General features: G+C 37.8%; 1 protein-coding gene across 4 annotated transcripts in view; it reads right to left on the reverse strand.

The window, feature by feature from the left end:
• Positions 1-1,019: 1,019 nt before the first annotated feature.
• Positions 1,020-26,652, reverse strand: part of DICER1 (dicer 1, ribonuclease III) — a 61,002-nt gene continuing 35,369 nt past the window's right edge. For all 4 annotated transcript variants that reach the window (XM_063118006.1, XM_063118004.1, XM_063118005.1 and 1 more), the window contains 14 exons: positions 26,195-26,334; positions 22,389-22,568; positions 21,025-21,238; positions 20,269-20,422; positions 18,866-19,048; positions 17,862-17,967; positions 17,588-17,763; positions 16,099-16,876; positions 14,368-14,523; positions 8,316-9,198; positions 7,920-8,188; positions 7,205-7,367; positions 7,041-7,116; positions 1,020-5,932 (listed from right to left, as the gene is read on the reverse strand). In XM_063118006.1, coding sequence (XP_062974076.1) covers positions 5,767-5,932; positions 7,041-7,116; positions 7,205-7,367; positions 7,920-8,188; positions 8,316-9,198; positions 14,368-14,523; positions 16,099-16,876; positions 17,588-17,763; positions 17,862-17,967; positions 18,866-19,048; positions 20,269-20,422; positions 21,025-21,238; positions 22,389-22,568; positions 26,195-26,334 — 3,644 coding nt within the window. In that variant the 3' untranslated portion in view covers positions 1,020-5,766. The remainder of the gene's footprint in view (positions 5,933-7,040; positions 7,117-7,204; positions 7,368-7,919; positions 8,189-8,315; positions 9,199-14,367; positions 14,524-16,098; positions 16,877-17,587; positions 17,764-17,861; positions 17,968-18,865; positions 19,049-20,268; positions 20,423-21,024; positions 21,239-22,388; positions 22,569-26,194; positions 26,335-26,652) is intronic.

A 26,652-nucleotide genomic window follows, 5' to 3' on the forward strand; every position in this document is an offset into this window, starting at 1 on the left:
GATACAGGACAGGATGTGAAGAAAACATTCCTCAAAGTCCCAGGGAATACTAAAAATACGTAGCATTCAGGTAGTGCTCCAGCCACATGTCCCCATGCTCTAGGAATCTACAGCAGGATGGGATGCATCAGATATATGTGCAGAGAATAAATATGTAAACATAATGTGAGTTGCCCTACCCACACTCAACATCATTCGCTCCTGCTGATGGGAATATGGAAATGCAAATTGCAATGAGGCCAAGCTGTGGGGAAAGCTATACTTGACACATAGCACACAGTTCAGCTATGGATCTTACTCCCATAAGATCTATAATGGCCACCATCTTCCTGGATGGCTTTAAAAGGGGATTAGACAGATTCAGAGAGGATAAGGCTATCAACGCCTAGGCTACTAGTCACGATGGTTATATATTACCTCCAGTATCAGAGGCAGCATGCTTCTTGCTGCAGACCCCTAGCAGGAGGGTGCTATTGCACTTATATCCTACTTGTGAGTTTCCCAATAGGCATCTAATTGACCATAGCAGGAACAGAATGCTGGTCAAGACAGGCTTCGATCTGATCCAGCAAAGCTCTTATGTTCCAGAGAGGAACAAGATCCTAAAGCCAATGGTGCCTTTCTTTCCTCCCCCAATAAAGCAAAGCAATGTTGGATGGAATGTTTTTTGGTGGAGAAGCTTCTCTGCCCCATCATCCCAATGTAATTTGGAAACAGGGACTCAGAAAGCACAACAGCTCTGTTCTTATTTGTCTCCCTGGGCATGGTTGGAGATGTCCTGTTCTTCGTTTTAACTAATTGTCACAATGTATGGTTTAAGACAGAGATTTTCAAAAAGCCTTTCTATACCAGGTTCTTCTGAGGAAGGAGCAGAATGAAAATGTAACTATCATTGACCAGATTTCAGTAATTTACACAGGATACACATTGCTTTGTTAGACATAAAAGGTAGTTCGCCTATTAAAAGTGAATTGTGAGAAACCTGCATTATATTAAGAAGAAAAAAGCAAACACAAAAATGAACAGACCATAACTTTATTGGAGATATATTCAGCTACAATTATTACAAAAAAATCTATTAAAGGTAATTGTGATCCATAAGGTGCAGACTGCAAATTTCTGCAGCACGATTACAGTATGAATGAATTACATTTTATGTCCCTTAGACAGCTGCAGCATGTGATGGGAAATATTTTATTGTCCATCAAATTATGTTATTCATTCTACTTGATTTTAACCATCTTTAAAGTCAAACTATTTACAATAAAAAGCCTGCAATTTTCAATGCTTGTTCACCCTCTCTTTCTCTAGATAACTTGCTGCTGTAGGAAACCAAGTGCATCTATCATATCAATTTAAACGATCTGTGGTTGTTATCCAAATGAAAAATACAAAGTACGGGTAAATCTATAAAATGATTTAGGAAACAAAATGGATTGAGAATGCTGAGTTACTCTTGAAAGAAGTTGCAATTAACTGTTTTGTATTCGGCACTGATCCCTATGGAGTTCTGTTATCAAGACTTCTGCTGGTGAAAATTGTCAGGTTTCAGTTACATTTTATGGTTGTAAATGTTAAAGGTTTAAAGACAGTTTTATAAATAAACACACCTTTGCTTACTGAAAATGAAAGTATTTGCCACCAATAGCCTAAAAGTATCCTAGAATCAATCCTGTTTACATTACTCACACACAACCAATTCCAGTACATTCATTGAGGAATGTAGGAGAACAGCATATGGCTCAAATATGGTCAAATAACTATCTTCCAATTTGAAAAGGCCATGACTTCTGGGCTATCAGTTTATGCCACCTACAGATGTGGTCCTGCATTTTACAGGACTGCTCAGACCTAAGCAGCTCCTCCATTTAGACTGACAAGAGCTTTTGCTAAAAATTATGTCCTCTGCATTCAACCAGATGATATCCACAGTTACCTTCACATAAAAAAGGAGAAATTGAATTGACCATTACGTATGCATGTTCAATAAATTTACAGCAGGGTGAGGGAAGGGGAGGTATGGAGAGGTCAGTCTGAAATTTAAACCGTTCCACCAAAATATATATAAAAAATGGCATATTAAAGAAAAAGACATTGGGTGGGATCCAGAGAACTACTGAGCAGAGTTCTGCTTGGGAAATGGAGCTCTCTTACCTCCTTCCCGTTGCAGCCCCTTGCATCTACTGGGGGGAAAAAAGCTCCTGTAGAAAGTATGGGATGTGTAGCTAGCTGCAGCTGGGGGAAGACTCATTGGAAATTGAAGGACCCCATAAACACCATCTTGTGGAAGCACTTTCCAGTCATACAAGGGGCTCCCTGGATCCTGACCAACCATTTAAAAACAGTTAAAGTATAGCAGTAACATGCCACAGACAAAACAAACGGCCTTTTTCAGTTGTGCAAGTTAAGTGACACATTGCAAGAATTCTTTTTCAAATTCAGTAAATCAAAGCAGCAGCAAGGCCCAAACCACATTTTTCCTCTATTAAGCATATTTCTCCTTGAAATGAGGTAAAGCATGGTACCAAGTGCAATGCTTATTTGTGCTACATGAACAGAACCAGCACAAAAGAAAGCCATAATAAAAATAAAAATGCAGCATAGTTAGGAGGACTGTATAACAGTATAACAGAATAATCACAAACAAAACTGAAACTAGGCTCATGCCAATTAACCCCTCTGCTGTCTATATGAGGAGTCTGCGATGTACATTTTGAAGACAGGCTTGCAACAGTCCATTTCCTCTCATGCTCGTAGCATGTCAAGGGATTTCAATCCCAACCTTCAAATGATTAGCTTTAAGTCTAAATAGCATACATTTTCCAATACCCCAATTATATATAAAAAGGGTAAAGCAGTTGTAGAGCATGGAAACTAGTGTGTTTTCGCATTCTAACAGCATTATGAAAAAACTGAATTAAATCATACAGCAAAAAGGTTGTGGCATTAAAACACCCCCACACAAACAGCAGCAGGACCTACATTTACAACTGGCCTCTACTCAATATTTTCAGTTCATCGGCTTGATGCATCATGGTGGCATTGAATACTTCTGGTTAGGGAGTGTAATGATCAAATTCTTCTACTAGCATCAGGCTACACTAACCTCTGAAATTTTCCAAGTATGAAACATTTATTTGAAGTCTTCACTGACTATTTTTCAAACATACATGGTTGGTTTTGATTTTACATTTGGGCATTTCACAACACCCCCTCCACTACACACACACACAAATTTGATTGGGATAATGCATTCCTTTTTTTAAAAAATTGTATGAATATTGTAAGTTTTTAAGGATGGACCTGTGCATCACCAGAGAAAAACTATCAACATTACTAACATTTATTTATTAGATTTGCAAAAGTTTTACTCTGGGCCATAATTGTGGATTTAACAGTGTTCATTCATAAACTACCTTTATAACCTTATTCTTGCATGAAAAGAGCTTAGATGGCAATCCTCAATCCACTTACCACTGAGAAGTCCCATTAAAATGTGGGTGCAAGAATACTTTAAAAGCCACTCAAGGCAGTGGTTTGAAGACTACAGTCTTTACTAAATGTTCTAACAAGTGTTCGCAATCCAAAGCTATATGCATATTGGGGGTAATACTATGCATGTAGCAAGAGTTCTCTTTGAAGTTTTCATGGCAGCTGCTCACCCTGAAGCTGACTAGAACAGCCATTTTTAATGCTGAAAAAAATAGTTTGCATTTTAATCAGTGTGAGTGGTCTGTAATGAAAACAGAGAAACTTCAAGCTAATGTGGAGATCAAACTTGCAAAGGGGATCATGCCATTTTACTCTTTTTGTAACTGAAGTCTCACACAAATATTTCACTTCATTGTCATTATTAGAAACCTAACAAAGTAATCAGTTATTCAAGACTAAATTCTGCAGCTCAGAAAAGTTTAATGTCTCCTGCCAGTAAGGTATGGTTCTTCTCTTTCAGAAAGGTAAGCCAGATGTTTTTCCTCTTTAAGTTTTTCAGTGCATGTGTATGTGTGGGGAAAGGGAGTCTTTAAAAGCAGAGAACAGTATTATCTGTAATTTAACACATAAAACAGCATCAAGAGCAGACCACTGTGCTGGAAAACATTAAAAACCTTGCTCAGCTCTCTCAAACTTCAAGCATAATTAACGTGGTAAAATTGCAGCAAACCTCTATTGATATTGGTGGGAGTGCAAGATGACCCACAGCTTTTTAAAAAGGTAAATTAAGAGGTATTATAGTTACAGTGCAAAAATTAAAATTTCAAGCATAATACATACACATAGCACCAAAACAAACAAACAAACAAAAATAATGCATGCAAAAGGAAAAAAAAGACATAAATGAACGAAGAAGAACTGAGGTATTTAAGTGAAGGGTGCCTACAAAAATCTAAAGAAATTTAGGCATAGCCTAAAAATGTATGCTTTTTTATCAACTGAAACAACAATAATGAGCTAGTTAATCTATGTTAAAGGACCTAAATCACAGATGTATCAAAAGTATGGCAGTTTCTCTCACACAACAACTTCCATGGCAATTTAACAGCACAGCTTTGGTAGGTGAAATATGCATGCAATTCTGAAAAGTACAGTAAGAAATTTATGTGGAAATCGCTCTTAAAGGTGTAAAGGTGCTCCATTTGTTAAATATGAATCCAATATAAAATCTGCAGCATATTTTAGGTGCGATATGTCAAAGGTTCTTTTTATTTATTTAAAGCAACAGTTTTCACTGTGCAATTAGCTAGTTTTACACAGTTCCAATGCTGGAAACAATGTCTGCAATCCACCAAGAGTATCTCCTGCAAAAGCCCCTTGAAGTGAAAGAGGGTTCCACAAGAGTGATGGATTGTGCTCAGTCTAAACTCTTGGGTTTTGTAGTATTGGAAATTGGTGATAAACTTTGTTTTCCATATCAAATAAATCTGTACTAACCATTTCCTTTGAATTGTTAAAAATAACCTCACTACGTATATATGAATACAGTTTCTATTACAGTTGTGTAATAAGTTAAGTCACAGCTAAACTAACATGTACTGTAAATATGGAGCTTTATCATTGTAAAATGCATTTTAAAAGTGAAGGGAATGTAATACAGTTTGCTCCAAAGATATTAGAAATGAAAGGTTGTATTAGTGAGGGCTTATGTACTTTTAAGGCAAGAACCTTTTAATCCAAGACTATGTGGCATCAGTTTAAAATTCTATTAGATGCCAGACATTTCAATTAAAAACCTGTCCCTAACAAATAAGTGCAATAATGATTGGGAATGCCATCTTAATGCAGATGACATGGAAAGAACGAGGACAATACTGGCACACTTATCCTTACACCAAATCATCCAGTACAGTTTATAAACTGCTTCATGACTGGCACTAGTGCACAGATTTGAGGAATTTCAAGATTAGTATATATGTATATATATAAATCCTAGTAACTGCAATAGGCATAAGCTCCCTGGCCTTTAAACACTAAGCAAAGCTGTACTGACAAAGTAAACCAAAAGATACCTGACAACAATTATTTTCAACACTTGCTAAATGTCATCATTAAAGCACTCTTGTGATTAAACAAAGCAGAAGTGAGGAAAGAAGACAAGATTGTGTTTGCGCAAAAAAAACCTATAACTACAATTAGTTCCAAAATTATGTATACATGTTAAATGTTGTTAGCTATTTTGTTATCAAACTTTAAATGCTGTCTTCAATTTGTTCCTCTCAACAACATCTTTTAAATTTCTCTTTCTTTTGTGTTTGTTTTTTAAGAGGTGTCTCAGCTGTTTGGAACCTGAGGTTGATTTGCTTTGAGGCTTCGGAGAGCTCTTCTTGCTGCTGCAGATTTGGCGATCCGATAGCTCCTTCCAACACCTTTGAACTTTCCCTTCCCTACAACTTCCACGGTTACTCTGACCTTTCCATCATAGGTTCTTTCTGCTGGACTGTATGAGCAACAGGGAAAATAGAAAAACAAAAACACATATTTACAAATTACAGCCAAGACAGTCAAAACTGAATTAATTCAAGAACACCTACTATAGTAATTTACAGCAGCCTTAAAGAGTTAATTTATTGCAACATCAGCTTTTGAAGAGGGAACAGTACACTTTGTCATATGCATGAAGTAGACAGAGAAGGTGTACATATAAACCAGGGGTGGGCAACTTGTGCTCCTCCAGATTTTGTTGGACTGCAACTCCCATCATCCCTCACCATTGATTCGGTGGCGAGGGCAGATGGAAGTCGCAGTCCAACAACATCTGGAGGGCCACATATTGTCCACTGCTAATATAAACACACATTCAATTGGTGGGGACAGGGGAAGGGATCAATCTTAATATACTTCAACACGGAAGCAAAAAAATTGTACTTGGGTATTCTCTCCAGTGTTTCTTAATTTTGAGATCCACCCCCAGAAGAGTATGCCATTAAAATGAATAGGGGGGGGGGGGAAGGAAAGGAACCTCTTGTGCAAGCACTTGAGTCATTACTGACTCCTAGCAGGACGCCTGCTTTCGCTGACGTTTTCTTGGCAGACTTTGTAGCAGGGTGGTTTGCCATTGCCTTCCCCAGTCGCAGTTACCTTTCGCCCAGCTAGCTGGGTACTCATTTTACTGACCTCGGAAGGATGGAAGGCTGAGTTGACCTGAGCCGGCTGCCTGAGAACCAGCTTCTGCTGGGATTGAACTCAGGCCGTGCGGAGAGTTTCGGCTGCAGTAACTGCCGCTTACCACTCTGCACCACACGAGGCTCCTAAAAATGAATAGGAGGACATTGTAAATCTACTGTATGGTGCATTATTTCTGGAATAGGGGAAGGGCCATAGCTCATTAGTAAGAGCACCTGCTTTGCATGCAGATTGTTCCAGGTTCAGTCCCTGGCATCTCCAGGTAGGGCTAGGAAAGAATCCTGCCTGAAACACTGGAGAACTGCTGCCAGTCAGTGTCAACAATGCTGGGTCAAATCAATCAATGGTCTAACTCAGTATAAAGGCAGCTTCTTATGTTCTTATGAATATTTTATAGAAATATGTAACAGACTAATTCTTACCTAAATTTAGCTGTCTCTGGCTCCATTTCCAGCAGCTCTCTTACTGGGGAACGGGGCACGTTTGCAGAGAATTTTTCTGTGATAAAAATAAAATTATACTTGTAACCCTCCTAAAACTAAACAATGAATGACTGAATATTTTATTCAGAGAGCTCCTATATTACCTATTAATGGCCTCATCATTGGATAGTACACTTGCCAAACCATTTCCAGAGACATTCCACTATCCATGTAAATGGCACCAGCAAGAGATTCAAATATATCCCCCATGGCCTTTGGTACTTCTATATCCTCTTCTTTTTCTTCATCTTCTTCAGATCTTCGGAGCTAAAAAAAAAAAAGTACCAAAAAAGTTGCTTTACAAAACTGTTGCAAAGTTTCAATTAAAAGTACAACACTTATAAGAGGATATTTCTTTATGTCGTCGGAAACAAACTTTGAATGCTTGTTTTTTTGGTTATTTGAAGGCTGGAGAAGCAAGGCTGGCTTAAACAAGTCTGACGTTAAATTGACTATCAGTTTTAAGTAAGCACTGATCAACATATAGATACCCCCTTAAATGGGCAGGGCAATTTTTATAGCATACAACACACACAGTCTTGGTCATAGGTTTGGTCATTCAGAATATTTCTGAGGTAGTGTATCAAAGACCCTGCTTATATATGCCACAGACAAAGCCAAAATTTAAAATGTAGAAAGAATCTAATAGCTTAATTGCTTATTACTAAATAATTCAATTTGAACCACATCTCTCTGTTCTTGTTGGCTTGGGCTGAGATCTTTTTCTCAATTCTTCCAATATAATTTTTTTTTAAATGTGTTGACGGATTAAATGGAATTCAAAACAAAAAACAAGAACTACATTCTAATGCCACTAACCTCAGAATCCATTCCTTGCATTTCATTTTTTTCCATCTGAAACTGTACAAAATCATCGATAACATGAAATAGCTCAGGAGAGACAGCTTTGAAGTATTTGTGGTAGTCATATTTTACAGCCAATGAGGCAAAGATGGTGTTGTTAACGAGAGCAGATCGCAGGTCTGTTAGGACTCCTGGAGAGTGCTGCCGTGGGTCTTCGTAAAGGTGCTTGGTTATGAGGTAGTCCAAAATTGCATCTCCCAGGAATTCCAACCGCTGGTAACAATCTGAACACAGAAGGGTTGAGGAATGGGAGGAAAATAGGTAGCAATACAATTAACATTCCTGCTAGATGATCTGCAATCCTTCATATATGCAAGCTTAATGCAAAAAGGGATTTTTCACATGACTTACCAGTAATGGTGTTGTAATGGTAGGAGGCATGAGTAAATGCCTGAAGTAGATAAGCCTTGTTCTTAAAACTATAGTTAATTTTCTTCTCAAAGTTTTCAAAGCCAGATATAAGGTGATTTAATGTTCTCTCAGCATCTGGATGATCAAACATACATCTTGGCGGAATCTTTAAACAGCCATATACCAAGTCTTTATATAGAGAAGAGTCATTGTTGATTAGAGAGGCAGAAATAGAGTTTGCTGAAAGATGTTTCTGCTGGCTGTTATAATGGTCTCTGTAGGAATACAGAGCACTATCCCAATCCACTTTTTTAATAACCGGAAGCACTTTCAGCCCCAGTGAACAGAGGAAAAGTTGGGCAGCTCTCTCACCACAGCTGGTCAGATAGCAGCCAAGAAGGGCTTCCACACAGTCTGCAATGCTTTTGTCAGCAATGCACTGTTCTGTATGCAAGTCATAGGAGATGGATTGTTTTCCAGCATCTATACCACAGTTTTCCTCCGATGGATTCCAGAAACCTACTACAAAGTCATCCTCTTCGACAGCCTTACTAGGGTCTAGATAGCACATTGCATCCCATGAACTGTAGTCAAAATCATCAAAATCTGAAGAAAACTGGACATTAGTCAAGGACGATTTTTTGGGTGCTTTCCATTCATAACTGTTATCGGTGGGTGAAAATGGGGAAAGGGATATTTTCTTCACAAATGCTCCAGAGCCCATTAACATATTGTCAATAAATTTGATATGCTCCTGATCATACTCCAAAAAGTCATCCTCAAAGTCAGCTTCCTCCTTGGGTACTCGCCACATTAAGTCGTCGTCATCGTCATCATCATACTCATCATCAAGTTTTCCATTAGACATCAAACCCTCTTTTGTCTGAAAGTTGAAAACAACAACATGAAGTTAAAGTTGCAAAACACTTAATTTCACAATTTCATAAGAAAATAAGCAATGTCTTTTACTGATTACATTAGATTCAAATACATTACAATTCATGCTGCCTAAGAACTACTTAGGTCACTTATGCAAGGCGTTGGGAGGCATTATTTGGCAGTGGCTCTGGTCCATTCTGGAAGGTATGTGTTGGAGGACTAATGCTCCACTCCACAGCCTTTTGTGTATGTGGTGCTACTAGGTTCTATCTTGTCCCCCATGCTTTTTATTTAACATCTAAATGGAACCACTGGGTCAGACCATCTGGAGAGTTGGACTTGAAGGGTCATCAGTATGCCGATGGCACCCAGCTCTCACTTCCACACTAATTTCCATTGTCCAATCCTGAGAGGCAGTGAAAATTCTGAACTGGTGGTTAGGAGCCAATTTGGACTGGATGAGGGTGAATAAACTGAAGGTTAATCCACACAGCACAGAGGTATTGCTGATCAGGGGATTTGATGATCCAGAGAGAAAAGTGTGACCTGTTTTGCACTACCCCATAAAGAATAGGTTAGCAGCTTAAGAATGTAAGAGGACCCTTGCTGGATCAGACAACAGGGCTATCTAGTCCAGCAGACTCTTCCCACAGTGCTCATCCAGATGCTTATGGGAAAGCCATAAGCAGGGCACGAGTGCAAAAGCATTTTCTGATACTGGAGAAAACTGATAGCCATCATGACTAGTAGCCATTGATAGTCTTATCCTGCATGAATTTGTGCACTCCATTTGAAAGCCATCCACGCTGGTAGCCTTCACTATATTTTCAGAACCAAATGCCACAGTTTAACTATGCACTATATGAAGAAGTACTTCCTTTTGTATATCCTGAATCTCCCACTGTTCAACTTTATTGGATGACTATGTTCTTGTATTAGCCAAGAGAGTTTTCTCCCTATCCACTTTCTCTGCACCATAATTTTATACACTCCCACCCTTAAAATTTGAAACTACTTACCTACTTAAGCATATAAAACAAAAACAAAGCATCCTAAATTTGATTTGGAGTTGTATGATCTATTACAAAAGCAGTGGCTGTAAAACAAGGTTCTTCCGTGCATCTAGTTTACAGAAGAATTTAGTTTACAGAAGAATTCCCCAAACCATATTTAAAATCACAGATAAACTGTCATAGCATTATTTAGCAACAAATAAGCATGTTCCCAATGAGACTACTATAATTAAATTGTGCTTAAGCAGGAAAAAAATTGCAGTTTTTTCACATTAGTAAATATAGCTTGTGAGAAATCCATTTTCTCAGCATAAATGAAACCAGTTTAGACAATTGTTAAATTATATCTACATACAGATGTAAGAGCTCTAGACCAAATATTTTAAGCAGGTTTGATGGTCATGTAAACAATTACTTGGATAGTACTGAAACGCTGGATTGGGAATTTGATAACTTGGTAAACGCTAGGGATATATAAATGAAGGTTTTGGTTTTCAAAAACAAATTATATTTGGGGGGAAATTAGAGCCAATTAGGTGGTTTTTTTTACTCTTTTACTCTTAATAGGTAACATTTCTGATGCTGTTCAGCCAACATATTTTAAACTTATGATTTAGGACAAGAGCAATCTGTATTCAAATTTACAAACTAAATTAAACTAACACAGAAATACTTGCAAGTAGAATGAAGCCACATCCATGGAAACTATTTCCCTGGCATTGTTTCACTCTTGTTCTCAGAGTGAGGAAAGAAGAGACATTATATACTTGAAATTTCAAAAAAAAAAAAAACTTTGACAAACTCCCTCACGACTCTTAACTACATTCAGCAGACACGGGGTAAGAGAGAGGGCAATTCCTGTTATGGATCAGTAACTGGTAAGAAAGGAAAGGAATAGTTTTTCACAATGAAGGGATCTATATCAGGACCAGTGCTGTTTAACTTGTTCATAAAATATTTGGAGTCATGGATGCACAGTGAAATGATCAGGTTATTCAAACTGTGAGAAGCCAATACAACTGTGAAGAGCTCCAAAAGGATCTCTGAAATAGGCAACAAAGAAACAAGTAAGTATGAAAGTAATTGCAAAGTGATGCATATATTGAGGCAATAAAATCAAGCTTTACATATATTCCAATGGGACCTGAACTGGCTGCAACTATGCAAAGATATCAAGGGTCATGGATAGCTCAAAGATGGCATTAATGCACTCACCACTACTGGGGATCATTAAGGAAGTGACTGAAAGGTGGACAGTATGCCTTTATGACATAGCTACATTCGGAAGACTGTATATATAGCTCTGGTCATCTCATGTCAGAAAGAAATGGGGTTAGAGCCAGAGGGTACTAAACCTAATGCAAGGGCTCTTGTCCCTGCATTTCGTGGGTGGTAGTAGGACTTACTCCATTCTTGGATGTCTCCTCACACCAAACTGAGAAAGGAGCAACCAAAATGATCAAAGCACATTCTCTACATGAAAAGACTCATGTATTTAAGGCCTAGTAGTTTAGCTTCGAAAAAAATGACTAAACAAGGGAGCATGACAGAGGTGTATAAAAACAATGGTTTGAAAAAACACACATACCAGATAAAGATTTTCCCCCTCCCTCATAACAAGACAATGCAGTGTTACCCAATTAAGTTGATTGCTAGGAAATTCAGATGAAAGAATGTTCTTAGCACAATGACTAACTTTTTTTTTTACTTGAATACATTGTCAAAAGATGTGATAATGGCCACTTGTTGAGATCAGCAGAAACAACTACAATCGATAGACAATCAATATATCATGGTATATTTTATCCTATTAATTTATATTCCACACATTGCTCCCAGAATTAGGGGTGTTGCAAGACTTTTTTTAAGGAACATATATAAGCATTCTCTTCAAGTGAAATTTGGATTTATTTATTTTATTTATTTATTACATTTCTATACCGCCCAATAGCCGGAGCTCTCTGGGCAGTTCACAATACTGGGAATATTTTACTCTGCAATAAATATTCCACAGTAGAAATAGTAGTATTCTTTTGGTGTGCCCTCTGGTGGCATTGTAGTCAAAATATGAATTTAAGAAAATGGATGAGTAAAAAAACAATATTCATTGCTCTTTCTAATCAAGATTTTGACTTTCTATGGAGGTATATCAATTATAAAGCAAAAGAGCACTCTGGCATTTTTGACTGAACTGCTGTATACAAATATTGAAAAATAAATAAAAGAAGGACAATGATATTTTCCAGTTTTATACTGTTCACTAAGCAGCAGAAGTCTTAATGAACTCCTTCAGCAATAGACATCTGATCATTTTTTCCAATCAGTACTTCTTACTACACAGTGAAACTATCCATATTAATAAAAGAGTCATCAATGGCTTCTAATCATGATGGCTAGATATTACCATATTTCTTCGATTGTAAGACGCCATCAATTGTAAGATGCACGCTAATTTCAGTACCACCAACAGAAAAAAAAACACCTAAGACACACCCGCGATTCTAAGACGCACCCCATTTTTAGAGATGTTTATATGGGGGGAAAAGTGTGTCTTAGAATTGAAGAAATAGGGTACCTCCAGTATCAGAGACAGTATACGTCTTTAGACCAGTGGCTTGGGAACACAAGCAAGAGGATGCTATTATCTACTTGTGGGTTGGCAACTGTGTGAACACAATGCTGGACTAGATGGACCTTTGATCTGATTCAGCATGGCTCTTCTTGTGTCCTTAAGAATCTAGAACTTAATCTAGATGTTGGTCATCTGCACCAACACTTTCAAAAAGAACTGCTGAGTAAGGGCTTCAGAACCCCAGCACGTTTCACTATGCAGCAATATGGTGTGAAGCAGGACAAATCTTATTTATTAAAACATTTGTATCCTGCCCTATATCACTAGGATCTCAGGGTGATGTATAGATAATCTCAGGGCTGCGTACAGATAAATATTACTTCAAATCTATGATATCAGAAGATGTAACAAATCGTAGTGATCTATAAAGAGCCTGATACAAATGGTCATCAAGATTATGTCTTATCCTAGAAGTAGTAAAAATCCCTTACTACAAAATATGCACAATATGTGAAATATGCACAATATCAATGAAATATAGTCTTCTCCTTATATTATTGCATCAGCTATGTAACAGTCTATAAGCCTGGAGATCCTGGAGTATGGGTAGTCAGGTATTCTAGAACTAATGAAAAAAACAGCTGCAAGAGTACAAGGGTCAGTTCAAACATTAGTAAGTTTGGGAAATTTCCTTCATGGGCGTATGCGTACGTACCTTGATCATGCGCATGTGCCAATACATAAAAGAAGTCATGTATAAACTAGTTTTTTTATATATATATATATGAAAATACAAATACAATTTGAATTTTCCCTCCATCTACCTTCAAAATGGGAAGGGATTATTGAAGTCAAGTAAATGACATGTACACATATTTGTATGCATGTATATTTGTGCGTGAAGGCAAAAAAACGTAATTTGTGAGAGGAGGGAGCAGGCAAGCCAAAGGTCATGATTGTTAGCCAGAGTTTGGCACTACATACAAATCACCCCTTATTCAACATCATAGGTTCACGAGGGAGAACCTCAAAGTCAGAAGGTTCCATTGCATGGGATTCACTAAAAACGTCATAGGAGTTTTCTATAGGCCTTTAACTCAGACACTATTGCAGTCCTGGTCACCTGAAGCTAGAAGAACTGGAAGCACATTCTTTATCTCCCAGTTAGGTGCTAGCATTAAGGTGAAAAGGGCATCTCCTGCAGATCAGACACCTTTTTTTTTTCATCAGCATTCACATATTTATTCATAAAATAAAGGTGAATGTACTGGAAGGAAAATGTGAGTTTTCATAACAGGACGCCAAAGAAAATAAACAGTAGATTTTTCACTGCAAGTAGTTTTGCTCTTTTTCACTTTATTATTGAACCATTTCCCACAAATTGACCTTCATAAGTCCTCCAACATCACCTTCCTCCTTATTTTTATTAATTACAGAGATGTTTTAAGAGGAGTTAACAAAGATGTAGTAGGCGATATTTTGCTGAAGTATGATAAGAAGCAGAGGCCCCACTTTTCCTGTTTCACTTGTAATGATATACTCGTACATTGAGACATTTAATTTTAAACGTATTTCAACAAAGGCTTACCATTTCATCTTTTTCCCATTTGTCTGCATTACTCTTGTCTTGGTTTACTATGTAACCAGGAGGAAGCCAGTTGACAGGTGGATCAAAAATAGATACCACCATGCGACTAGGAAGCCCTTTCTTTTTTCCAAGACGATACAAGTTACAATTGCTGACCTTTAAGAAAAAGGGTTTATCATAATCTATAGATAAATATTCAAAAAGTCTAAAAACACAAATAAAGCGGAGTTTGCTGTAAAATGAAGTCTCTAAACATAATCGTGTGGCCAAATTTGTCCCCTTTATATCAAAACCATAGCTTTTTGTGGTGGGGGGGGACAGTTCCAAGAGGTATGCATCAAGCAAAGCTACTCTTCAATTAAAAATAATTAGCAAATAAAGTTACAAATGGCTTGCAATGGGAAGGAAATCTCAGATCTTGGAGGCTTTCGAGTATCCTATGCCACGTTGGGCTGCTGCCAGCAGAGTGGCCTTTGTCCTTTCCCCCCCTCTAGACAGGCCTCTGAGCTTATCTATAGGAATTGCACGAGTGGCCTCTGCCCTCTTTTGCTTTTTTCCCTCTGAGCTTATCTATAGGAGTTACACTGCTGGGGGATGAGGCCTGAGAGGCCACAGGGTACTGTGGATCCCAGCCTCTCCTCTCCCCTTCACATCACAGGCATACACCCTTTTTCCGTTCCCCAAATTTGTATTGGCGACCCTCAGGAAACAGCTGCCACAATTCTTTCCGCATCTGTTGTGAGCGGGAGGGATCAGAACCAAAGCCCCTTTCCCTACAGCATTAGAAGTGAGACAATGAAAAATCCTATGGTCACTGGGATGGTCTCCCAGGGATGATAGGATTACTCTTCCAAACAGTTAAAATTTAGATCTTGTATTTTCTCTAATATAAATAATAATGTTGCATTATTACAGTTAAGTTTAAGAGGGGGATTTTACAAACCACAGTTGGGCAGTGGCTAGAGTACTAAATTGGGAAAAGAAATATTTTTTAGAAATAGCAATGGGATTATAATATTTAATGACAACAACTGACTTCAACATTTGCATAGTATCTTTTGCGGATGCTTGCACCAGAAAGCTACCATGTTTCCCACTGAACAAAATAAGTTAAAAAAAAAATTCTGTGGAGCATATGTCTTCATTATTCTCTGAGTATTTTAAAAGTCTATAAATTAATTTTAACTTTGCTATTTTAAATTTGTATTTTTGCATTGCTGCTGTTTTTATCTTGGTTGTGCTTTTATATTGTATTTTATATTATGGTTTTATACTGTTGTTTTGTTTTGAATTGTCTTAATTTTGTAAACCGCCCAAAGAGCTTCTGCTATTGGGTGGTACAGAAATGCAATAAATAAATAAATATTATGCAGAACAGAACAATAATCACTCAGCAGTCCGCTCAGATACCTTGAAGCTGGATTTTTCATGGGCAAAAAAATTAATGGCGGCTCCTTCTAAGAAGTTCTTGAGCTTCTAGATATATTCAATAAATCCTTCTAAGTGATGATCAACAGGCATGGCTTTAGAAATCCCTGGCACCTAATTTCTATTAGAATTGGTCCTGTAATATCTAACACATACCAACAATTAAGTCCAATGACTGAAATGCTCAAGAAATGTGTTATAGTACCACTGGCATATCATTAATTTTGGATATGCCAACGTACATAACTACTGTTGCTGTTTTTAGTTTTTTAAGCTGCTGTGAATTATGGAAGTACTACTCACTTTTTTGCTTCTCATATATGAAAGGCGTCCCTCGTGAGCATCGGGGTAAGTGCAAAACAAGTATGTAGTGATGGCATGCTTTAAAAATGAATCACCAAGCATTTCAAGCCGCTCAAGATTAAATCCATCGCTAGCATTCGAGAGAGTCAAAGCCTGAAGAATGAGACCAGGGTTTGGGCCAAGCGTTTTTGAGCAGTACCCATTGGAAGGGCTTGTTACAGAATCCGTTCTTTCTTTTGAAAGAATACAAGCATCTGAAGCACTGGTGGTCATTGCCATTTTGGGACATCCATCTGAGGTAGATTTGTTAGCATTTCCATCAAGATATTTATTACTCAGAGTACATTCATTGCTGGGCTTGAGCTGGTTCTCACTGTTGTATAAATTCTGAATAGGATACGAGGTAGTTGGTTGTACAGGTATTTCCTGCCTGCAGTAATTTAGCTGATTTTCTTGGCAAAAGTCTAGGTTAGCTAAGTCACAATTGCCGTTGGCAAGGTTGTTATTGTAAGAAACACCATTAACTGTTGCCAGTTCTACTGAGACATCATTTTGGAGTTTACTAGGTGACTCAATCAATGTTCTGTAGTTCACAGACATTTGGTCATGCTTATCTGCAGAAGAGGTTTTATTAGCACCTTGATGTGCAGCATTTTCAGGGACTACAATTGCGCTGTGCTTAAAATAATTTTCATTCTCTGCTAAAGAGGAGCTGGGAGCAGAGATGAAGGATTTGCTGTCAATAGATTTTTTCCACCCAAAGTCCAGGTTAGGATATCTGAAAGATGGATTTTAAAAAATCCGATTAATCATGTACACACATACACAGAGGTCAGGAGCCTATAATGCTGGAGTTTCCCATCCCACTTACCACCCCCCACCCACCCACCCTCCTGCAACTATACATTGAAAACTGGTTTTGGCATACAAGTTCTAAATCAACCTGTGAATAGGAATGGAGGCACTGCTAACTGTGTTAAGATAAAGGTCCTATTGCTCAAATGTCAAGAAATACTTTTGTAAGCCGCCGTGAGAGCCTTTTTTGGCTGAATGGCGGCATAAAAATGCTTAAATAAATAAATAAATGGTGCTAGCCCCCAGTACTCTGGATGACGGCCACAGTACACCATAGTTTATTTGAAGGTATCAATTTATTTTGATAACTGGTTGAGAACTAAATGGATTTGATCCAAAGAACCGTGAATGGAACAAAACAGTTACTAATACTATTCTGCAAACACTTGTGCTACTGGAAGAATATGCACTGTGCTATAAAAGGCTGGCTGAATAACAGTCCCCACACTTGTGCAGACAGAACATCATGCCTGGATTTAGTTTTACTTCATGCTAGGAATGAAGTGTAAAAACAGCTCTCCCATGAGAAGGACCTCTAGATCTGAGGAGAAGCTACAAGAGGACACGACACTGGAAAACTTCAAACTACTGTTCAACATAATTAAACAGAATTAAACTACAGCAAATTCAGTACCTGAAATCTATAGGAAGTGACTTAACTCCTACACCAGCATCAATGGCAGTTTGCGATCTGAGTTCCTCGGCTGTCAGAAGGCAGTGAAGACGATAAAGAATGCTTGGGAGACAAACTGCTTTTCTCCACAGTGATGCTGGAATAGGATGTATAGCACAGAGTTCTGGAACCAGAATCTTTAATAAAGAAAAAAAATCCATCTTTAAAGTCTGATATTATCTTTTAGAGTAGTAAAGAGGTACTGAACCTTATAAAATGGGAAGTACACTATTACCTGCTTATTCTGCAGACTTTCCCACTTAGCTTTCCTCTTCTCAGCACTGCTTAATGGAAGAGCTTTTCCCTTCTGATTCAAATGACGAGGAGTCAAAAGATTAAGTCTAAAAACAAAATGGGAAACCTTTTCTTTAAAATATATAGTACGGAAACCCTGCATTCCGCCTAGGAAGGTAGATGAAGGAGAAAAGGAAAACTTGTTTTACAAGATGATGTTAAAACTAGGGACGCAAAATTCCCCTCTGAAATATTTTATTAGCCTTATACAGATTATTTTCGCTCCCCTGGAAATTCTTCCCCTGAGCCAGAACCTCCAAATTCATTTTGGTTTTTTTCCTTAGGTGAAACCCAATCACGATGCTAGTTATTACTTGCTTTCTGAAAAATGAGTGCCAGGCACAGCATACCCTATGAGGAAGGGAGAGAGAGAGAAACGGAAGCAAAGGAACTGCTTTTTCATATGCCCTGCTAGTATATGAACTTTGTATTTGATGTTTTCCTGCAGTTTGTTCTTTGAAAACCTTTCCCCTGCCATTACTATCAATGGGAGAGAAATAAACTATACTGGTGTAGGCTGGTTTAGTCCCCCCCCCCCGGTTCTGGAGGCATGTTGGGGGATCCTGTAGATCAATAGCCTCCCCACAGCACACCTCCTTTTAATCTTATCTGACATCATAGTTCTGACATCAGACAAGCACTGGTTATGGACCTTTCCACAACTGCAGGTTGGAGGCTTGTAAGGTCAGATCTCTGCCCCACCCCCAACACACTTCTTTCTCTCTGTGTATGAGAGAGATACCTGAAAATATAAAGACTCCCAGGGATTCTAGTCTTGGGATCAAATTTTAAAAATAAATCAAATGAACAATATTTAAATACACTAGCTAATTTTGAAAGTTTAAGCAATATATCTGTAATCACCCACACAGCTAAAAAAGTAGTATTTGTAAACTACTGCAAGTTTATTAAGACAATTAGAGTATTCATTTGTATTGAGCTTACCTTGAAGATGTGTGGTCCACATCCAGCAATGGCTGGTTGAGATTGGTCAGGTCAAGGTTATACTTGGTTTTATAATATTCTGCAAAGGTTTCATATTCTGGGGAAGGAAATTTGCTCAATGGAGTAAGATCTGTGTAGACATCAGCAACATAGAATCGATGAGGCTGATCAAAATTTCGATACCTAAACAGAAGCAGATATTTGGGTTGCCATGTTAATTGCTGTGTTGAACAACCTTCCTAACATGTCCTGATGTTGGAACATTTTTAGGATTATAGTATAAGGAAAGACTAGAATGCAACCACAAGCAAGTCCAAAATAAAATATAAAATAGCTGAGTGCAATTTATCAAAGTAATCGAACAACCTATAATTATTGGTCTGGACATAAAGAGCTGCGTTAGACACTTCCAAAAATCTTGTGCCCAGTGAGATTTTGTTTTTTTAAAAAGGTGGAGACACTCCCTCCTTTGTATCAAGTACTTTTAAAATCCCCTCCGTCTCAAAATAAATCTATGTAATATTGGAGAAGAAGGTATTTTACTTCTGACACCAAGTACAAAACCACTCTGGGAAGTACAGGATTAACTGCATAGCTTTTTATATTGTATTTTGTATTTGTGTTTTTAACTTGTTGGTTGTTTTATGATGGTTTTAATTTTTGTGAACCGCCCAGAGAGCTTCGGCTATTGGGCGGTATAAAAATGTAATAAATAAATAAATAAATAAATAAATAGCTCTTGATTACTGTGTATCTGTTGAAACAGGAAGCAAAGATTATCTAAGAAAAAAATGCATTACAGGGTAATGCATTTACCCTATATCACATTTAATTAATTAAGCCCTATTATTACATTTAATCCAGAATCCCCCTTGCTTCTTTATATTTCAACATGTTTTCATTCCTTTTGTTTCATTAGTTTAACCTGATCAATGCTAGAAGGTCTGCCAATAATCTCCCTATGTCAAAGATTTTAAAGAACATCTTATGTAAAGCACTGCAAGTAGGCTTTCCTTTCTATTAGGTAAGGCAACTATTATACCACAAAGCCCAGTGGGCTTTGATAAGAATCACATACTGGGCAATGACTAAGAACTAGAAGAATGTTAGGGCACAATCCGTGTTTAGACAGTCCTACAATTCCCAGCATTTCCCAGCCAGCCATGCTAGGAGTTGTAGGACTTCTGTCTAAACATGCATTGGATTGTGCTCTTATAGTGTCTTATTTTGGAAGAACTGGTCTTTTCTAATTTGAAATGTAATCCTTTTAAAGAAGCAGGAAGCCAACTGCTTTAAGCCAGGGTTGAGCATCATTAGATACCCATACATTTGCATCTAACGTGTTAGAAATGAGAAATATTGGCTACAAATGCACACAAATTTATTGTTTACAGGATACTGACCTTGGAATGATAACAGCATCCTGGTAATCTTCTAGTTTGAAAATAAAAGGTGTCTCCTTTGTATACTGTGTGCTGGGAATGCCTGTACGAGCTTCAGATTTTTCAATATCTTCCATAAATGTAAAATCAATGTCCAAAGTGCTGGAGCCATCAACTTAAAAATAATGAAAAATGGGCGTGTTAGATTTTAAAAAATGAAATGTTTTTTGGAATATTATTTCAGATTCTTATTATACACTCCTGAACGGCAAACATTCATCTGCTGTAGTAAAAACCACCAGGAGTCCTATGCCACAATAAAAAATGTTAGTGTCACAGGACTCTTGGCTGTATTATATACCTCAGAACCTATTCTAACCATGGCCGCAACACTTCCCTCAAACTTTAAGCCCCAAATAAACAGAACAATTGAATCAAAGGACTAAAGCGATGATCAAAGGACTAAAAGTAGAAAGCCTTTAGCTACTAGCATTATTCCACGAATACATGGATAACATCACACATAGGATTTAATGGACTATTATAATAGGTAGGTTCTGCAGGGTTTCTCAGGCTTCTGCTTGTGTAAAGGAATGTGGCAGCTCTTGTGCAAGCAGAACATATTACATTTAGTTTCACTTTTCCTGCACAATGTTCTAACACGAAGTGTAAAACAGCCCCTCCATGAATAGAAGACACCTTCTGCATGCAGATGGACCCCTTTGGATCTAACCCACTACATGTAAAGGAAATTATTTACAACAGCACTCTCCTCACCAACATTAAGAGGTAGAACACAATAGGCTGAATCAGCATCGGTAGGTCTGAATTCTAGTGCAGGTTTCTCAAGTCGAAGAATGTGAGAGAATATGTACTGGTGAAGTCTTGTGATCAACTCAAGCATTTGTAAAGACAAAGTGAAACCTGATTTCTTTAGCTCAATAGATATGGTCACCTCTCCTGAGCGGGTGTATACAGGAAAGTGAGGAATCTAAGTATGGAAAGTAAAAAGAATAACCCAAAGTCAATACAAGATTGTATCAAAAAGGCACTGACCAAAGTTTGGATCTCTGGTTAGCTGCTACTGCTTAACTATTATTCAACATGTACATAAACAAAGCAAAGATTTTTAGACATCGAATTCTTACTAGCATTCCATGATCACACCAGAATTGAAAACTAGCAAATGGTATACAATGGGCTGATCCAAAGAAATGAGAATGGAAAGCAAATAGTAGCTAACACCATTCCGCAAACACGTGTGTAAATACTTGCAGCCATATTGCAGTTCTCATATTTGAGTAATAGTTATCACAAGAACTTCCACACATCCTGTTGCACAAGCAGGATATCATCTTAGGATTTTCACCTTCCATGTGCATTGCTCTAGGCACAAGATGATAATACACCTTCTACATGAGGGGAACCTCTGGATCCATGAAGGGAACCTCTGGATCCAATCTAAGGGAATGGTGACTCTTAAAGATCACAGCTTTAGAAAGGTAACTATACCCTATTCTAACTTTTTGGAAATTTAATTTTTGGTAAAATTGAATATAGATATCAAGATTGCAAGTTATATTGCAAAACCTTTACACTTTATGATATACTACCTTTGACAGCCAGATAGCAGCACCATGATCTGACATATTAGATGGACTTAAAACATTAACCATGACTGTACATTTTTTCAGTCTACACTTAAAGGCATAGTTTAATCATGTCTACCAATTGACTGACACACACACACAGTAAAGAAAACACATTTACCTCCCGTGAGGGAAATCACAGCATCTTTAATTAAAGTCTATAGTCCAGGTTTTTTTGTATGCCATAAGGGTGTTTTTTACATGGCATTTTTACACAGCAACATCCTCTGTTTAACAAGCCACTTTTATAAGCTGCAAAAACACAGTCAGGTGACAAGGGGAGCCATAAGGATACAAAAAAACTGAGCTATTTATTGCTCTGGACTGTGATGTGTTGAGAAGCAAGACCTTTCAAAACTACTATTTAAAAGGACCAATAATCACTCTAAGATGTTGGGTACAATTGTAACTAGTGAATTATGATGAGAAACAATAATTGAACATCGCAAAACAAATGAGAGAGAGGGAGAATGTACACACATATTTAACTACCTGAGGTATAGGTTTGGCTGTCAGTATTCCAAAACATCTTGTAGTATCTTCAGGAGGGTATAGCTTTCGCCGCCTGAAGTTGAGCTCATCAGGTAGAGGTGTAGTTAATACCATTCCAATTACATAAAGGTAACAAGGTTGGTCAGGTTTGGGATAACTATCCCTCAAACATTCTGGGATCTATAGACATAGATTTTTTTTAAAAAAAGAAGACGATAGAAGTGTACTTAAATATGCATATGAGTAACACAGATTTTTTAAATTATTCACCTTTAAGTATAAGACCTTTAGAAATAAAAATACATCAAGATACAGGCACACATACTGAGTTTCCAATTTATTTAAGAGTGTAAGCAAAATTAGCATGTTATTCACTGGAAGCATATCTTCTGTTCCATTATGTTGATAATTTCTACCACATAAGATTTCTGTCATTACAAAAATAAATAAAACAACAAATAAACCGTAACGAAATGAAATATACAGTAGTGTGCAAAAGTCTTAGGCCACTCTGAAAAATGCAAATTAAAGCCATTTATCTGAGCAGTTTTTGTCCAAAAAAACACACCCCACTATATAACATTGAATTAAACACAAAGAAACATTAATGTAATAAAAAGTAACAAAAACTTGTGTTTTTAAAACAAATGTGTGGCTCCCTTAGAATGAAAAACTGAAGCAATTCACTCTGCTAGGCTGTTGTAGAATTTTTTCAACTAGTCCTGCGGTAAATTCTTCCAAGCTTTAAAGGATTTGCCGTAACTCTTCTTTTGACATCGGTTGGTTTTTGTTCTTTTGTCTGTTCAAGTGATCCCACACAGCTTCAATGATGTTGATGTCAGGGCTCTAAGGTGGCCAATCTAATACTGTGAGTGTTCCATTTCCAGACATCCACTCTAAGTAGGTCTTAATCGTGTTTGGGGTTGTTATTGTGCTGAAACATAAATGTTCCCCCCCACACCAATCAGTTGTTTTCCTGAAGGTATAGCATGATGAATTGAGATCTATTTATATTTCTTAGCATTCATAATTCCACTGATTTTGATCAGGGCCAGATCTACACCTTGTGTCAAATTATTACAATCCCATCATGGTAACATTATATTCCTCTTGCACATTTATATCTCATAAGACACAAAATGACATTTGCTGCAGCATTTTGGATAATGTGGAATAAAAAGCAGGAAATAACTCTACGAAAGCAGTATATGAAATGTGTAACGTGTCCCAACAGTTAGCAGTGCACTTCAATACCGATAAAATGCAGTAGCATAGACCTCCTTCAGATTCCCACACCGTTGGCTGAAATGCACCCCCAAGTCCATGACAGAGTCCATGACACCATGTTTCACAGTCAGGCATCAATGTACTTCTCACCAATTCTTCTTCTGACATATTGCTGTATTTGTGAACAAAAGATTTCAAATTTGGACTCATCGCCCCATAAAACTTTCTGCCACAGGCTGTCGCTCCATGCCTTATGGTCTTTCGAGTACTGTAATCTCTTCTGTTTGCTGACTTTCCACAAAAATAGTTCCTTAACTGCAACACCCTACAAGACCATTTCTTGTAAGACTTCTCATTGTCAAAGCTTGTACTTTGGTGCCACATGACCCTGCCAGATGTTGAGCAAGCACTTCACTGGATTTCCTTCTGTCACTCCGGTAGTGACCTTTAAGTACTGTTCCTCAGATGCAGGCAGCTTTTGGGGTCTTCCACTGCATTTTCTGTCTTCAGTTTGCCCAGTTTCTTCAAATTTCTTTACGACAGCTTGAACACCACATCTTGAAAATCCGGTGAGGTGGGTTATACCTTGCTGAGAATTGCCTTGTTGATGCAAAACTATGATTTTATGTCTGTCAAACTGGGTTAGCTTTGCCATTTCAAAACCTCTCCTTGAGGCACCCCAGCCATTCCACATACTGGATTTGTTAAATTCTACCACCAGCATACCTGGCTGAGCTAATCAATACCTCATTAAGTTGAATCAAGTGTGCTGGTGATGGAATTCAACAAATACAGTAAAATGGAATGAAGCTGTACATGGAAGGGCTGGGGTGCCTCTAATGTTATACAGTGTTTTTCTGAGCAAATAAACACTTAATGCCCTGATAAATAACTTTAAACATACTTTTCTTGGGTGACCTAAGACTTTTGCACAGTACCGTATAACTCATGAAGCCCGCTCCAGCCTGTAAAGCAATAATGGTGAGTCTTTATTTATGCATTCTTGTACGTATATGTATATAAAAGCAGAATGTGAATAAATGTGTTGTTATAATAAAGCAGTTCACTAGTAGCCATTTCAAAGATGGCAATCGCTAAAGTAACATTCTTGCATTGTTAAAAGCCCATGGGAAGGGCTCTAACTCAGTGGAAGGTTAAATCTCTAGCCTTTCTTGGTAGGGCTAGAAAAGTCTCATACCTTAAACTTTGGTGAGCCACTATCAGTTGGTGCAGATGAGGGGTGGGCAACATGCAACCCACCCCTTATCAAAAAAAGCAATTCAACAAATTTAACAGGAAAGATGGCAGCCAGAGCACCCAAACTCTAATTTAGCTTGTTTGCAAGCTAATTTGACCCTTTTAGGGCAATACAGCCCTAGAAAGGCAATGTTTAGCATGCAAACAAGCTAATTTAGACTGTTTTAGTGCTCTGTATTGCTCTGGGTGCCATTTTTTTAAAAAATAATTTTTGGGTTGCCTGGCAGACTGTGGCAGGGGGAAGGCAAAAATGGCTCCTGAAGCTGCTCACCCCTCGTATAGATAATACAGAGCTAGATGGACCAATAAGGCAGTTTCCTATCTTCTATAAACTGACAGCAATTTCAGATGTGGCAATATGGTGGTGTGAACAAGGAGAAGTGCCTGTTTCCCATTAGTATGCAACACCTTGGAATCCAAAATGTGTCTTCACCTCCCCAACCTAGTTTGTTCATTTCCTGTGTTGGGGAGATGCAAAAGTTGTATTCTGTGCTTCCTGTTGCTCTGCAATATCATCACATCCAAAGTTACTTATTTAGGTATTAGCATATAGCAACAATGCTGGGTTTCAACAGAGCAACAAATATTAAATAATATTGCTTTTTGCATCCTGCCTTTCTTCCAGAGAGCTCAATATCAATACATAGTCCCTGTTCAGAAGACACCTTAAAACATGGCTTTAACCACAGTGAATAAGGCAAAAAAAGCCTTATTCACCATGGTTAAAGCCATGGTTTAAGATGTCTTCTGAACAGGGCCACATTTTCTTCCAGGCAATGACTAGTCACTAGGCTACATAGCTTCCATAAGTGTACTGCATCACATGAGATGCCATCAGACCATGCTTTGTCTCATACTAGCAAGAGCTTGAAGTAACAACCTACGTTTTATTGCTGTGCTGTAGTTTAAAGATGCAAAGGAGAGAGGAAGCAAGTACTGCATATTTGTATTGAGGAATGAAAGCAATAACTTTTCCATTATGCTGTACTGGCGCCCACAGGATTAAACTAACTTTATTTAAATGCATTTTCATTTCTTTCCCCTGCATGTCTCTCCAAACACATCCCTCAATGTCTCAGCCTATGCGATCATACCATAACTACTACTGTTACTCTGTGGTGGGGCAACAAGACTCCTTTCCCCAAACTTTCTGAGAAACAATTATTTTTGTTTGCATAACCTTTCTGTAGGACCTCAGGTTTACACAGTTGTATGGTGAAGGAGGGACAAGAATAAATACAAGTCAGAAGAACCTTAAACAAACATGTGGTTAAAGATCATAGATGTGATCAGACATATTGTGGGCACAGAACTATACTAACAGCTTTAGGGTAGCATTGCCTTCGTTTTGTAGAGCCCGGCCTTCCTGGAACACTGGTTTCTTCTTCATCATGCAAATCAAGCTCCTCCTCATATTTCACTGTCTCTTTTCCAACAGGCATCAAGTGATCATCCAGTTCACCTAAAATGCATTGATAAAAATTAAATTATAAATCAAATAATAATTCCTTAACTAATCTACTCATCCAGCAAAATGACTTCTATATGACCTATATTAAAATGTGGAGGAACTGTGACATTTGGTTGACCTCAGTTAACAAAGCATTAGCAGTAATTCTGCATGCACCTTACATTCTTTGCCAATTGAAGTTCTAAGGTTCCTAATCTGTTTTAAGGCAAGGAAGGTAAAACTTTCAAGGTACACATAAAGGAATTAAAACAATAATCCTTTCTTTGTTGAAAATGACAGAGAATTTAATTTCCTGCACCAATGGCTCAA

This window comes from Elgaria multicarinata, chromosome 2, assembly GCF_023053635.1.
Source record: "Elgaria multicarinata webbii isolate HBS135686 ecotype San Diego chromosome 2, rElgMul1.1.pri, whole genome shotgun sequence".
NCBI lineage: Eukaryota > Metazoa > Chordata > Lepidosauria > Squamata > Anguidae > Elgaria > Elgaria multicarinata.